Here is a 14,945-nt window from a genome sequence, read left to right on the forward strand (position 1 = left end):
CCAAAGGTGTGGTTTCCATCTCAGAGGCTGAACTGACCACATCTCGCTTTGCTCTTCCTCCTCCTGGCCTTTCTTGCAAACTAGAGCTTAAAAATAGCCAAAGAATTGAAGTGTGGGCAAGAGGTGAGAAAGTAAAGGTGCAAATGAGTAACAGTTTTGCATCAGTTTTCATTTTTATTTGGGTTTCAGCTCCTTGTTGCTTCCAGGAACCCCAAAAGCACTTGGAAGGGTTAAATCGAGCCTCAAGCTTATATCCACTCCAACCAAGGGACATCACATCCTGTTCCTATACAAAATCAAGACACTTCACTCATGTGTTGAGAACTGAATCCAAAGATATTGGTTAGAATATGCAAAATAGGTTTATATCGACATACTGAGAGTCCCTTATGGGTGATGTACATGTTTTTATGGTTAGTATACCAAAAAATGAACCTCTGTTAAATAAATCCGTGCTTATATAAGCTCTATAGCAGGCATGGGCAAACTTCGGCCCTCCAGGTGTTTTGGACTTCAACTCCTATCGGCTGTTAGGAATTGTGGAAGTTGAAGTCCAAAACACCCAGAGGGCCGAAGTTTGCCCATGCCTGCTCTAGAACTAAAGCACTCCCAAAAGATGCCCATCTAGCTTCTTTTTATAGACCTCCAAGGACATACTCTCTGAGCAGGCATGTAGCCCCGGGGGGGGGGGGGCTTGGGGGCTTCAGCCCCCCCACCCTCCACCCCCCGAAAGTCTGATGGTGGTCTGCGAAAAGGCCTTACTGGTACATTATTTAAACCGTTATGTTTGTTCATATCATGATCTGATCACCATGCTCAATATATCTCATATGCATGGGGGTATTGGGGTAACGATACAAAAGGTTTGCTAGAGTAGACCCTCTTTCACTCAGACTCAGCCCCCCCCCCCCCCCCCGAATCAAAATCCTGGCTACAGGCCTGTCTCTGAGCAATCCATTCTTCTATCGAATAGCACAAGTAACTTCCTAGTATTTAGATAAAAATCTCTTTTATGGTCCTGTAGTCCCTCCACATTCTTGGGTGTTTGGGTACATCTCCACTGTAGAATCAATGCAATTTGACATCACTTTAACTGCCATGGCTATGGAATCTTGGGAGTTGTAGCTATACAAGGTCTTTAGTCTTCTCTGCCAAAGAGGGCTGGTGTCTCACCAAACTACAATTCCCTTGATTCCATAGCTTTGAGCCATTGTCGGTCCAGGCCTTCGGGTAGCACGATGACAATGGCAATGGTAATGATGACAATTCGCTATGAAAATGGGGTATAGATAAGCTTCTGGTCGCAGAATTCAGCTTAGATTAGGCCACCAGGCTATAATGTTTTAAACAGTTCTAAATTGAATTGATTTAATGTCTTATTGATGTGTAATTATTGTGTTTTATTATGTGTATATAGGGGCATCGAATTGTTGAGTCTCCCCCCCCCCCCCCCGGAGGGGGTTGAGAAGAGGAGGGTATAAATATTTTAAATAAATAAATAAATAAATAGGTAAACTGCATTAATTCTATAGTGAAGATGTGTGCCTTCCGCCCAGACGATATAAAAAATAAAACTGCGACGTGCTTCTCTCTATGCCTGAGCGAACTGCAGGTGTTTATATTGAGAAGCTTGAGATACTCAGCAACTGAGACTATTACTGGTTTAAACATCAAAAAAGGATATTTATTTATTCAAAGTCCTTGAAGACTTGGCACAGTTCATCAAAGTTGCAAACAAACAGTCAATAGATGAAACTACAAAAATATTCTTTCTTTTCTTTAGTTACAGAGGTAACCCTTTTCTCCAGATGGCAGATAAGATCCTGGAATCTTAACACCCCAACCTTAAGCTGTTGTGGTTTAGAAAAAAGCAGGTTTTCCCTATCTATAACTTAAGGTTAGTTCTGGAGACAAAGCAGTAAAGACTCTCTCTCTATAATTATATAACTCAATCTTCTCAGTTAAGCTTATCTATCTATAATATCTCAATACAGCTCAATACACAATATACTTTCTCTATTAATTCAATATAGCTTAATAATTATCTATTATTTTTGCAATGGTTTTTCCAGAGCTTACTGCCTAGCCATCAGCACGTCGGAAGTCTTTCCTCAAACTGAAAAGGTAGGGGAGAATCTAAAATGGGATCTTTCCCTGGGAGAAAAGGCGGTCCCTAAACTCAAAGAGCTGCTCTCTAAGCCAATAGTTGCAAAGAGACCTGCAGACTCTGATACTATTAACTTTTAAGACTCTTGCAAAGTGCGCATCAAGCCAAACCCGACCGAGACCGCAAGAGGAAGCAACCTCAAGCAACTACAAAGTAAGGGAAATCAGGATCCTGGGAGACGGAACAAGATGCACTCAGAATGAAACTTCCCAAAGGCCACTTGAATTGACAAGAAAGTCATGCTACCCCTCCCTCTATCGTGCCTTGGTCAGACCACACCTGGGATTACACTGTGTCCAGTTCTGGCCACCATAATTGAAGGGAGATGTCGACAAGCTGGAATGTGTCCAGAGAAGGGCAACTAAAATGATCAAGGGTCCAGAGAACAAGCCCTATGAGGAGCGGCTTAAAGAGCTGGGCATGTTAAGCCTGCAGAATAGAAGGCTGAGAGGAGACATGATGAGGGCCATGGATCGAGATGTGAGGCTGTTTTCTGCTGCCCTGGAGACTATAACGCAATGGAACAATGGCTTCAAACTACAGGTAAGGAGATTCCACCTGAACATTAGGAAGAACTTCCTCACTGTGAAAGCTGTTCAGCACTGGAACTCTCTGCCCCGGAGTGTGGTGGAGTTTCCTCTTTGAAGGCTTTTAAACAGAGGCTGGATGGCCATCTGTCGGGGGTGCCTTGAATGCGATTTTCCTGCTTCTTGGCTGAATGGGGTTGGACTGGATGGCCCACGAGGTCTCTTCCAACTCTATGATTCTAACTCTGATGTTACTCAGAGCATGAACCCTGAAGTTACTCAATTATCCAGCCCTGCTTTCAGTGACTCAACTTGGAATTTGCCCCCAATTTCCCCCCACAACAACTCCCTGCGCATGAGCAGTAAAGTCCAGAGTCCAGCTAGACAAAACAGACCGACTAGTTGCCTCTTTACAACAACGCTAACAAGAAGGAAGGAAAGAAAGAAGGAAAGACGGAAGGAAGGAAAAAGAAACGCTAGTCTTCATAGAAGCCCAGAAGTCCTTTCCTTGCATTATGGAGTATATCAATGCTTTGGTGCCTACAACTTTGATAAAGTAAGCATTTGGGGATAATGAAGGATCAGGCCCTCAAAGTGAAAGAGGGAAGTTGGGTGGAGGATTCTATATTGTAGATTGAATGCAGTTTGATAGTACTTTGATACCAATTGCAAAGGTTCAATGCTTATGGGAGCCTGGATGTTGTAGCTTTACAAGGTCTTTCGCCTTCCCAGCCAAAGAGCTCCCTGTTGTCGAGAACATCCCCATATTAGAATCCCTATTATTACATAGCATTTGGTATGTAATAATTCTATAATGTGCAGACACTCTAAGCTATGGATTCTGGAATTGAAGTGACAGGAGGTTTGACTCCATCTAAGACCATTTTGTGGGATTTGTAGTGTAGTGAATCCCAAGATTTCTTAGGCTGAGAATTCTAAATATATATAAATAAAAATGTAATGTTCGTTTGTGGACTTAACAGAACTCAAAAACCACTGGACGAATTGACACCAAATTTGGACACAAGACACCTAACAACCCAATGTATGTCCTTCACTCAAAAAAATTGATTTTTGTCATTTGGGAGTTGTAGTTGCTGGGATTTATAGTTCACCTACAATCAAAGAGCATTCTGAACCCTGCCAATGAAGGAATTGAACCAAAATTGCCATACAGTTCTCCCATGACCAACAGAAAATACTGGAAGGGTTTGGTGGCCAATGTCCTTTGGTTTTGGAGTTGTAGTTCACCTACATCCAGAGATCACTGTGGACTCAAACAATGATGGATCTGGACCAAACTCTACAAGAATATTCAATATGCCCAAATGTGGTCACTGGTGGAGTTTGGGGAGAATAGAATCTTGACATTTTGGAGTTGTAGTTGCTGGGATTTATAGTTCACCTACAATCACAGAACATTCTGAACCCCAACAACGATAGAATTGAGCCAAACCTCCCACACAGAACCCCCATGTGGGCAACAGCAATGTGTGGCAGGGGACGGCTAGTGAGTTATAAATGTAAGTTTAACTGTATTTTAACTTTATATCCACACTCTAATATTTATTTTTGTATTTGTTTTGTTTTGCATTGTTATTAGATTTGTGTGGTTGTTAGATATCTTAAGTTCCTATGGGGAGAAAGGGATATAAATAAAGTTTGATGATGATGACTTCATTTTATTTTGTATCAAAAGCATTGCATAAACTAGTATAAAACCGATAAAAATAGGAGTGCAGGTGGCTAAATATATTTTGACCAAAAAACGGGCCACAGCAATGGCATTGTCTGTAGCCTCCAACAATTCTTCCTCTGTACATGAGGCAGGGCATAGTGGACAAGCATACAGATGCAGAGTTGTCTGTTCTGCTCCACAGTCACATAAGGTGTGGGATTCTTTTAGGTAGTGCCATTTTGCCAGGTTGTCTTTTGATCTGCACATCCCACTTCTGAGTCTGTTCAGGGACTTCCAAGTTGCCCATTCTTGGATGATGATGATGATGATGATGATGATGATGATGATGATGATGATGATGGAAGGGCTGTAACTGTGGGCAGATAACTCCCCTATCCACATTGTAAAATTATAGCATTTTGACACTACTTTGTTATAGACCCAGCCTACAAAATAATGGGTTTTGTAGTTTGCCGAAGCACCAGAGCTCTCTGAGAGAGAAGGATCAATATCTCACAAAGCTACAACTCCCAGTATTCCATAACATTGAGCCATGGCAGTGAATGTGATGTCAATGTGCTATAATGCTGCAATGTGGATACGACCATAAGGCTCTCAGGATTGTTTATTGGCCCTGTGGGGATCCCTGGTTTATGTTCTGATAGTTTCCCATCCAAATAGATCAGATTCTGCTTAATTTCTAACATTAGATGAAGCTATGTTTGTTCAAGCTTGTATGGAACGAACCATTAAATTCCAATGTTAAACTTAAAAACATTTTATATTGTGAATGTATACCAAAGGGAGATGATACAAACAACCTTGACTCTTGGAAAGATAATGTTTATATTTTAATGTTATCAGCCAAGCCCAAGTGCAGCGATAGTTCTTGCTGTCACTTCCTTCTCAGAGTGGAACTTGGACTCTGACACTGATGTCCTACAATGACCAAAAGATATGGTAATAAATGCTTCCACATCACCCTGTTGATACATTATGCTAAAGGGGGTTAATTAAGACCATTTTAGAAAGCAGTTGTAGGTGAAAGGAAGGATATAAATTAATGATACACTAATCATGAAAGCTTGGACTGTCCTTCCCCAACTTTAGAGAAAGAGGGAGGAATCTCAAAGCAACAGCAATGCTTGAAAAGAGTAAAAATAGGGTAAATAATATAAATAAATATTTATTTATTTTATTTACCCTATTTATACCCCGCTTTTCTCAAAGGGAACTCAAGGCAGTTTTACATATAGGCAACTAATGCCTTAAAACAGTGTTTCTCAACCTGGGGGTTCAATTCCATTGTTGGTAGAGGTCAGAATGCTCTTTGATTGTGAACTATAAATCCCAGCAATTACAACTCCCAAATGACAAAAATAATCCCCCCACCCACCCCCACAAGTACTCAAATTTGGGGATATCGGGTGTTTGTGCCAAATTTAGTCCAATGAATAAAAATACATACTGAATATCTGATATTTACATTACGATTCGTAACAGCAAAATGAGTTATGAAGTAGTGATGAAAATAATGTTATGGTTGGGGGTCACCACAACATGAGGAACTGTATTAAAGGGTCTGAAGCTTGCCCATGCCTGTGCTAACGCATAGTTGTCAGTCCTTTCCAATAGCTGGGCTATGATGATTTGATGTGGAGGCTATGGGATTGTCTTAAATAGAATACCGGTTTATTTCATTTGTTGTCATTGAGTAGCAGTTGTTATCTTGTTTATCTCTCTTGATTGAGACCCAATGTGGAATCCAAGCCTTTTGGATAAGACAGTGGTTCTCAACCTAGGGGTCGGGACCCTGGGGGGGGGGGGTCATGAGGGAGTATCAAAGGGGTTGCCAAAAACCATCAGAAAACACAGTATTTTCTGTTAGTCATGGGAGTTCTGTGTGGGAAGTTTGGCCCAATTCTCTCATTGGTGGGGTTCAGAATGCTCCTTGATTGTAGGTGAACTATAAATCCCAGCAACTACAACTCCCAAATTTCAAGGACTATTTTCCCCAAATTCCACCAGTGTTCACATTTGGGTATATTGAGTATTCGTGCCAAGTTTGGTCCAGATCTATCATTGTTTGAGTCCACAGTGCTGTCTGGATGTAACTAAACTACAACTCCAGAACTCAAGGTGAATGCTCACCAAACCCTTGCAGTATTTTCTGTTGGTCATGAGTTTTCTGTGTGTCAAGTTTAGTTCAGTTCCATTATTGGTGGAGTTCAGAATGCTCTTTGATTGTAGGTGAACTATAAATCCCAGCAGCTACAACTCTCAAATGACAAAATCAACCTCCCCCTCCCAACCCCACCAGTATTCAGTATTTGTGCCAAATTTGGTCCAGTGAATGAAAATACATCCTGCATATCAGATATTTACATTACAATTCATAACAGTAGCAAAATGACCGCTATGAAGTAGCAACCAAAAATAATTTTATGGTTGGGGGTCACCATAACATGTGGAACTGTATTAAGGGGTCACGGCATTAGGAAGGTTGAGAAACACTGGGATAAGGGATATTCAACCTCTACTAATCCAAAATCCTTCCCAGAACCTGCTGTAAGTATGCAATGGACACCCAAACCGGTGTCATGTTAAAATGTCGTAAAATAGACTTAAGACAATGCAACTACTCACCCTTCTGATTGTGGTAGCACTCCCCTTCAAAACCCACCTTAATAGCCACCAGCCCTCTTGGGCAAAAGAGGTTTGTGACTTTAGAGAGCTGTGTGCTATTTGATGACTCCGGTCATGAAGTTACCAGAGCTGTTCAATCACTCACAACAGCTGACTGGCTTTTATGGTGGATTTTGGAAGTCAGATTAGTCTTCTGATACAGTGTCTTAAGTTTGTGTTTCTGTCTCCCCAGGTCAGTATCGAATGCAGGTACAGAACTCACCCGACGCGTCTGGTCACCTAGCCCTCCACCGCAGCGCCCCTTCCGGGTTTGTGACCACAAACGCAGCATCCGTAAGGGGTTGATGGCAGGGACCTTGCAGGAGTTGCTGGTGAAGGTAGGAAGCCTTTCTTCCATTAACTCATCAAGTTAAAGACATAGAATGGGGGACGATGCCTGGCTCAACAGAAGGACGTGTGAAAAAGATCTTGGAATCCTCATGGATGGGAAGATGAACATAAGCCAATAATGTCATGTGGCGCCAAAAAAAAGCCAATGAGATTTTGGCCTGCATAAACAGGAGTCTAGTGTCTAGATCCAGGGAAGTTGTTCTGTCGCGCGCTGGGCCTGTAATAGCTGTACCTTTCTATAGGACGTATACTTTAAGCCCAGCGGGATGCCAGGGGTGCCTCAAAGAGAGGTTCTCGGGGATTTTTCCGAAGTGATGGTCTTTAGAGTCTTAAATGATGCAACAAAGTCTTTTTTATGGAGCAAACAACAAATCTTCAATGGTTCAAACAACACTTCAAGGCTTTCTTAGTCTAGTCCTCAATGGACTGGTACCTGGCTTTGATTGACTAAACTTTCTCTGTAGGAAGAACCCTTTTTAACCTCTCCCAGGCTGCTTTCTATCTATGCCTCTTGGGTGTGGGACCTACTACCGACTCCAGATGTGTCTGGGTATCGAGTAGACCTACCAGCCAAAGCTTGAAGATATTTCAGCTGGAGTTCCGTGGGTCTGTAATGCTGTTCTCCCTTCGAGAATTCTCAGAAACTTCAGGGCTGTTCCCTCCGATGCTGTGAGGCTGAGAGGCTGTGAGCTCTCAGCCAGACCCTTTGGGACCTTTCTCCTGGATGGTTAATTCCCCTGGATGCTCCTTTTTCCCTGGATGGTTATTTCCCCTGGATGCTCTTGAGAAAAGGAGCTTTTCTACGGAACGAGCTGGTCTATGTCCTATAGCTTAGCTACCTTGTGTGAGACTGCCCAAAAAATGGCTCCTTTCCCTCCCAGAGCCCAGAACAATGGGCGGAACCAAAGCTTAATTATGATGGACAGGAGGCCTGCCCTATAACTGCAAGCAGATTAACAGAAAGAAAATAAAGTTGGAGCTCCTGGTGCAGCCGTACCAGCACAGAAGTCATGCTACCCTTCTGCTCTGCCTTGGTCAGACCACATCTGGAATCACAGTGTGTCCCATTCTGGGCACTGCAATTGAAGGGAGATGTTGACAAGCTGGAATGTGTCCAGAGGAGGGTGACTAAAATGATCAAGGGTCTGGAGAACAAGCCCTATGAGGAGCGGCTTAAACAGCTGGGCATGTTTAACCTGCAGAAGGGGAGGCTGAGAGGAGACATGATGAGGGCCATAGATCAAGATGTGAGGGGAAGTCCTAGGGAGGAGGGAGCAAGCTTGTTTTCTGCTGCCCTGGAGACTAGGACACAGAACAATGGCTTCAAACTACAAGAAAGGAGATTCCATCTGTACATTAGGAAGAAGTTGCAATGCATTCTTTCTTCATGGACTTTGACTGGCTGGTAGAGAGCAGGAGGTGTCATGGTATCACAGAGTTGGAAGACACCACAAGAGCCATCCAGTCCAACCCCATTCTGTCAGGCCAGAAGACACAGATAAATATTGGCCTAGTTTTCATAACCAGATACAAAATCATTACCCCATCTGCCAAGATCCATCAATAGATGAGGTACTTATTTAGGTGATCCCTCATTGGCCGAGTAGGATAGCCTTCCAAGATTAGTGTTCTGGTGGGTCCGTAGGTGACTTGGAGCCCTATTCTTGATCTGCATCTTCTCCCGCAGTGAGGACATTGGTTACCAGGTGGAAGGCAGTCTTGGTCGGGGTTGGCTTGATGCGCCTTCCTCTTGGCACGTTTCTCTCGCCCTCCATTAGTGCCTCTTCAAATTCTGCAGCACTGCTGGTCACAGCTGACCTCCAGCTGGAGCACTCAAGGGCCAGGGCTTCCCAGTTCTCAGTGTCTATGCCAGAGTTTTTAAGGTTGGCTTTGAGCCCATCTTCAAATCTCTTTTCCTGCCCACCAACATTCTGTTTTCTGTTCTTGAGTTCGGAGTAGAGCAACTGCTTTGGGAGATGGTGGTTGGGCATCTGGACGTGGCCAGTCCAGCGGAGCTGATGGCAGAGGACCATCACTTCAATGCTGGTGGTCTTTGCTTCTTCCAGCACGCTGACGTTTGTCCGCCTGTCTTCCCAAGAGATTTGCAGGATTTTCCGGAGGCAGCGCTGATGGAATCATTCCAGGAGTTGTATGTTACGTCTGTAGACAGTCCACGTTTCGCAGGCGTATAGCAGGGTTGGGAGGACAATAGCTTTATCAACAAGCACCTTGGTATCCCTATAGATGAGGTAATCATTTCACAACTGATTGGTCCTCCAGGTGTTTTGGACTTCAGCTCCCACAATTCCTAACAGCTGGTAAGATGGCGGGTATTTCTAGGAGTTGAAGTCCAAAACACCCGGAGGACCAAGGTTGGGAACCACTACAGGAATATAGATAGACCCCAGTCCCATTCCCATAGTCAGAGATCTATGATTGGTGTTGAGGGAGGGAGCAAACACCAATCTTTGCCAGGAGTAAAAAAGATATATACAATTTTGACTTGCAACTGACAGGATGTTTTCTTCTTTCTCAGGTGAGGGAGACACTGCTGGTGTCGGGCATCATGTCCTTGGTGTTGGAGGAGGACGGTACTTTGGTGGAGACTGAAGAGTTTTTTGAGGCCTTGGAAGATAACACAACCGTGATGGTGCTGGAAAAGGGCCAAAAGTGGAGTCACAGCAAGGTGAGGAGGGAGAAGGAAACCATAAACGCTGCCTGTGGTTTCCTTTGTGCAAAGACCTAGATGAACCATGGGTCTGGAAATGTCCCTATAGCCAGACATGGTCATGCCTTCCACCACCCCTTGCTCCATCCACCCCTCCAAGATGCCAGCAGTGGTTGTTGACCAATTATTCATCCCAATAATTAGTTAAACCCTTGTTCCGGCAGGACTGTTGACCAAAAGGTCAGAGGTTCAAATCTGGGGAGCAGGGTGAGCTCCCATCTGTCAGCTCCAGCTTCTCATGCCGGGACATGACAGAAGCCTCCCACAGGATGGTAAAACACCTGGGCATCACCTGGGCAACATCCTTGCAGACAGCCAATTCTCTCACATCAGATGCAACTTGTAGTTTCGAAAGTCGCTTCTGACACGAAAAAAAAAATCATCCTGAAATTAGTATCCTGTGCCTACCTGTCTACAATTGCGCAACCTTTGAATGCTATTTTCCTGCTTCTTGGAAGGGAGTTGGACTGAATGGCCCATGAGGTCTCTTCCAACTCAATGATTCTATGATTCTTTCTTTATCCTTCCACTGACAGGGAGGTGGTCGGTCATATGCACTAAGCGGTGAAAAGCCCCGAAACAGCCGGGACATTGCTCGCATCACGTTCGACATCTACAAGCTCAACCCTCGTGACCTCTTTGGCAGCCTTAACATCTCGGCCACGTTCTATGGGCTCTACTCCATGAGCTGTGACTTCAAGTGCCTGGGACCCAAAAAAGTGTTGAGGTGAGCTTGCAAAGCATCTTTCTTCCTCCCTCCTAGAAGGATACAGACCACTGTGCATTAAAGGTCCATAATGACATATATTGGCGATGGGATCCAAGGACTTTATCACATTGTTAAAGATAAAGGTTTTCCCAACATTAAGTCCAATTGTGTCCAATTCTGGGAGCTGGTGCTCATATCCATTTCTTAGCCGAAGAGCCAGCGTTGTCCATAGACACCTCCAAGGTCATGTGGCCAGCATGACTTCATGGAGTGCTGTTACCTTCCTGCCAGAGCAGTACCTATTGATCTACTCACATTTGCCTGTTTTCAAATTGCTAGGTTGGCAGAAGTTATCACATTGGGAAATACTCAATTCATGACTCTTTGAACAGAATTGTGAAAGGGGTCCTATCGCATGATATTTGCTCCATTCCATCAGTAATCCATTGTAATCCATCTGCAAAATGTTGCAGAAATTGAGTAACTGGAAACGAGATTATAATCATGTTTTTTTATTTACTATTATATTATGGTGTTAATAATATATTTATATAATATAATTATATATATATTTATATAATGTAATAATATATTAACAATTATATTATATTATATTATATTATATTATATTATATTATATTATATTATATTATATTATATTATTATATTATAGTGTTTTTACATGTGAAAATCAGTATGCATTCCAACAGCTAAAATCTCACAAGTACAGTAGTTTGAGACTTCCAGGCTGCATCACTGCACAATATTAGAGAAAACAAATTGTAAGAAGTGACATAGGGAAGCATTTGAATGGATTGGGAGGAGACAGCTTTCCATGGTGTGATGAGTCAAAGCACAGTATTTTCAAATCATAAGAATCATAACAATTCGGAAGTGATGGAGAGAGTATGAATTTTGTCTCAATACAGTATGCCTCAAAAAACTACAGGATGCATACTGATATAAACACATTATATCCCAATGTGATCAGGTCCCAAATAGAAATAAAAAAAAATTATCATATATACTCGTGTATAAGCCCACCCAAATATAAGCCGAGGTACCTAATTTTACCACAAAAACTGGGAAAATGTATTGACTCAAGCATAAGCCGAGGGTGGGAAATGCAGCCGCTACTGGTAAATTTCAAAATAAAAATAGATACCAATGAAGTTACATTAATTGAGGCATCAGAAGGTTGAATGTTTTTGAATATTTACATAAAACTGTAATTTATGATAAGAGTGTCCAACTCTGATTAAACCATTGTTCTAACCTTCTTCAAGGGAAATGTGCTTACGTATCCTTTCAATAATAATAGTAAAGGTAAAGGTTTTCCCCTGACGTTAAGTCCAGTCGTGTCTGACTCTGGGGGTTGGTGCTCATCTCCATTTCTAAGCCGAAGATCCGGCATTGTCCATAGACGACTCCAAGGTCATGTGGCCAGCATGACTACATTGAGCACCGTTGCCTTCCTGTCACAGCAGTACCTATTGATCAACTCACATTTGCATGTTTTCGAACTGCTAGGTTGGCAGAAGCTGGGGCTAACAGCAGGAGCTCATGCTGCTCCCTGGATTCGAAGCTATGACCTTTCGGACAGCAAGTTCAGCAGCTCAGTGGTTTAACCCACTGTGCCACCGGGAGCTCCTGTTCACTAATAATAAAGAGAGTAAAATAATAAATGTAATAAAAGTAATAATAAAGTAAAATAATGGAAATGTAATAATAACAATATTGTTATTATAATATATAATATATAATATATTATATATTATATATTATAATATATAATATTATATATATCAAGACAGATCAAGGCAAGAGAGTAAAATAATAAATGTAATAATAATAATAATAAAAAGATTAAAATAATCTTTTTCTTCTTCTTTCTTTCTATCTAGGTAAATTTCTATTAATTTTCCTTTTCACTCTTTACTATTCCTCATTGTTCTCACTCTTTCCCTGTAAACTTTATAATATTTGGAAATACTAATAAAGATTTAATTCAGAAAAAAGAAATGTAATAATAGTATAATAATTGAAATTTAATAATAACAGTAATAATAGAGTAAAATAATAAATGTAATAACAATGATAAAGAAAATAATATATGTAATAATATATAGATAAAAATAAAAATGTAATAATAATAAATGGACTAAAATAATAAATATAATAATAGAGTAAGAAATGTAATAAGAGTAAAATAATGTAAATGTACTACTACTACTACTAATAATAATAATAATAATAATAATACTAAGAGTAAAATAATAAATGTAACAACAACAGAGTAAAATAATAAACGTTGACTCAAGTATAAGCAGAGAGGGGCTTTTTCAGCCTAAAAAAGGGCTGAAAAACTCGGCTTATACTCAAGTATATACGGTATGTTTCTTATACACCTTATCCGTAGACTAGAAATTTGAGGCCCAAGATGTTTAATGAATGTTTGTATCAAAGTATATGAACATTGAACCATCACAAACTTAAAGGGGTTGCTATCTGGGGACAAATAAGGGATGCTCAACCTATATATAATTGTTTTCTCTCTCTTTGCCTCAAGGGAGTTCTTACGTGTGACCTCCTCCGTCATGCAAGGCATTGGGCACATCCTTCTGGGTGCCTCTCACTATATCCGTCGGCTCTTGGAGGGTGGCGACAACTGGCATCAACGTGCCAGGCTGCGTGCCTACGAAGACTGAAGCCTTCCTTCCATCCTACACAGAAGTGTGATTCTTTCCTGCAATGCATGCAATGCGCTCCACCCACAGCTGGCCAAAGCTCCATTTGGAGCCACCAATTAAATGGGTGCAACCTCAGAGGACCTCAAACTAGGACTTTGCTTTACTCTTCCTGCTCCTTCATACTAAAAGAGGGCACCAACATGTTCAATAAATGGTGGCTATCATAGCTTTAAACAACTTAAGTGTGTGCTTGGCATAATATAAAAGCTCTTGGTGTATTGAGTCAATGGATTTGATGCAACTCAATAATATCGATCCCAGTTGACGGTAACTGCTACTCTCACAGCCAATGTGCTTGGAGTTGGTAATCCCAAAAGTGAGGAACTCAGTGACCCTTAGCAGATAGAGGCACATTTGGCAAGGTGAAAAAAAATAACCAAAATGAGTTTACTGAAAACAAGGTGAATAAAGGGTTAACTCCACCGGGACTATCATAAGGTAACTTAAAACAGTACATTACAAAAGGAACTTTTGCTGGCTGCAGTCATCTCTCTAGTGTTCTGCCTCTGGTGCAAAGCGAGTGCTTATAAGCTGTCTCAATCTTCTTTCCTGTGAAGCTTCAGCTGGTCAAAAGCTTCTGTTGTCACTGGGACTGAAGGTATAAGAATAATGCTGAATGCAGGTGCTAAGGATGCCTGTTTTGGGTTGCTTGGGCCTAGGGTTACCAGACAATACCCAAGCCGCTGTTCTCTGTAGCTCTGCTGCAGGGAAAAGAGGAGTCCAGCAAAGGAGCTCTATTCAGGCAAATGGAATAGACCAACTAAGGCTGGCCTCTAAGGGTTTTTATGCTCCACCCTGGTACTAATACAAAGGCAGTGTTGTTGTTCATTCGTTCAGTCGTCTCCGACTCTTCTTGACCTCATGGACCAGCCCACGCCAGAGCTCCCTGTCGGCCGTCACCACCCCCAGCTCCTTCAAGGTCAGTCCAGTCACTTCAAGGATGCCATCCATCCATCTTGCCCTTGGTAGGTCCCTCTTCCTTTTGCCTTCCACTTTCCCCAGCACTTTCCCTTACAAAGGCAGTATCTACACTATTGAGAATACCTATAAACGGGGAACTGAAGCAGGGGAGAGAAAAAGGCAGAGCCAAGGCTTCACAACACACACTTTGGAAAGCAGCGTTCCCACCCTGAGATTCCTTCCCTTTGCCATGGGATCTTGAGAAGAGGGTCCAGGAGCGGAGACTGAGGACCAGACCCCAACAGCAGGGAACCCTACTTTGGTCTATGTGACAAAACTTCAAGGCACATTGCAACAACTTGGACGAACCAAAGTACTTGTATTGGTGCTGTTTCATCCAATGTATCGCCGAAGGCTTTCGTGGCCAGAATCACTGGGTTGTTGTGAGTT

The 14,945-nt window shown here is 42.1% G+C and overlaps 1 protein-coding gene across 1 annotated transcript; it reads left to right on the forward strand.

Moving 5' to 3' along the window:
- The first annotated feature begins 3,053 nt into the window (after positions 1-3,053).
- On the forward strand, positions 3,054-13,772 carry CIDEB (cell death inducing DFFA like effector b). Its single transcript, XM_060779963.2, has 5 exons — positions 3,054-3,250; positions 7,251-7,395; positions 9,945-10,094; positions 10,673-10,863; positions 13,415-13,772. The coding sequence occupies exons 1-5, from the start codon at positions 3,210-3,212 to the stop codon at positions 13,551-13,553; spliced, it is 666 nt and encodes a 221-aa protein (XP_060635946.2). The 5' UTR covers positions 3,054-3,209; the 3' UTR covers positions 13,554-13,772.
- Positions 13,773-14,945: the final 1,173 nt, after the last annotated feature.

Source organism: Anolis sagrei, chromosome 6 (genome assembly GCF_037176765.1).
Source record: "Anolis sagrei isolate rAnoSag1 chromosome 6, rAnoSag1.mat, whole genome shotgun sequence".
NCBI classification, from domain to species: Eukaryota; Metazoa; Chordata; class Lepidosauria; order Squamata; family Dactyloidae; genus Anolis; species Anolis sagrei.

Excerpts from the sequence above, each read along its gene's own strand:
- CIDEB (XM_060779963.2), top strand. The coding sequence starts at position 3,210 with ATGGAGTATATCAATGCTTTGGTGCCTACAACTTTGATAAA. Across the intron at positions 3,251-7,250 it reads GTGCCTACAACTTTGATAAA|GTCAGTATCGAATGCAGGTA; the intron begins GTAAGCATTTGG and ends CTGTCTCCCCAG. Across the intron at positions 10,864-13,414 it reads GGACCCAAAAAAGTGTTGAG|GGAGTTCTTACGTGTGACCT; the intron begins GTGAGCTTGCAA and ends CTTTGCCTCAAG.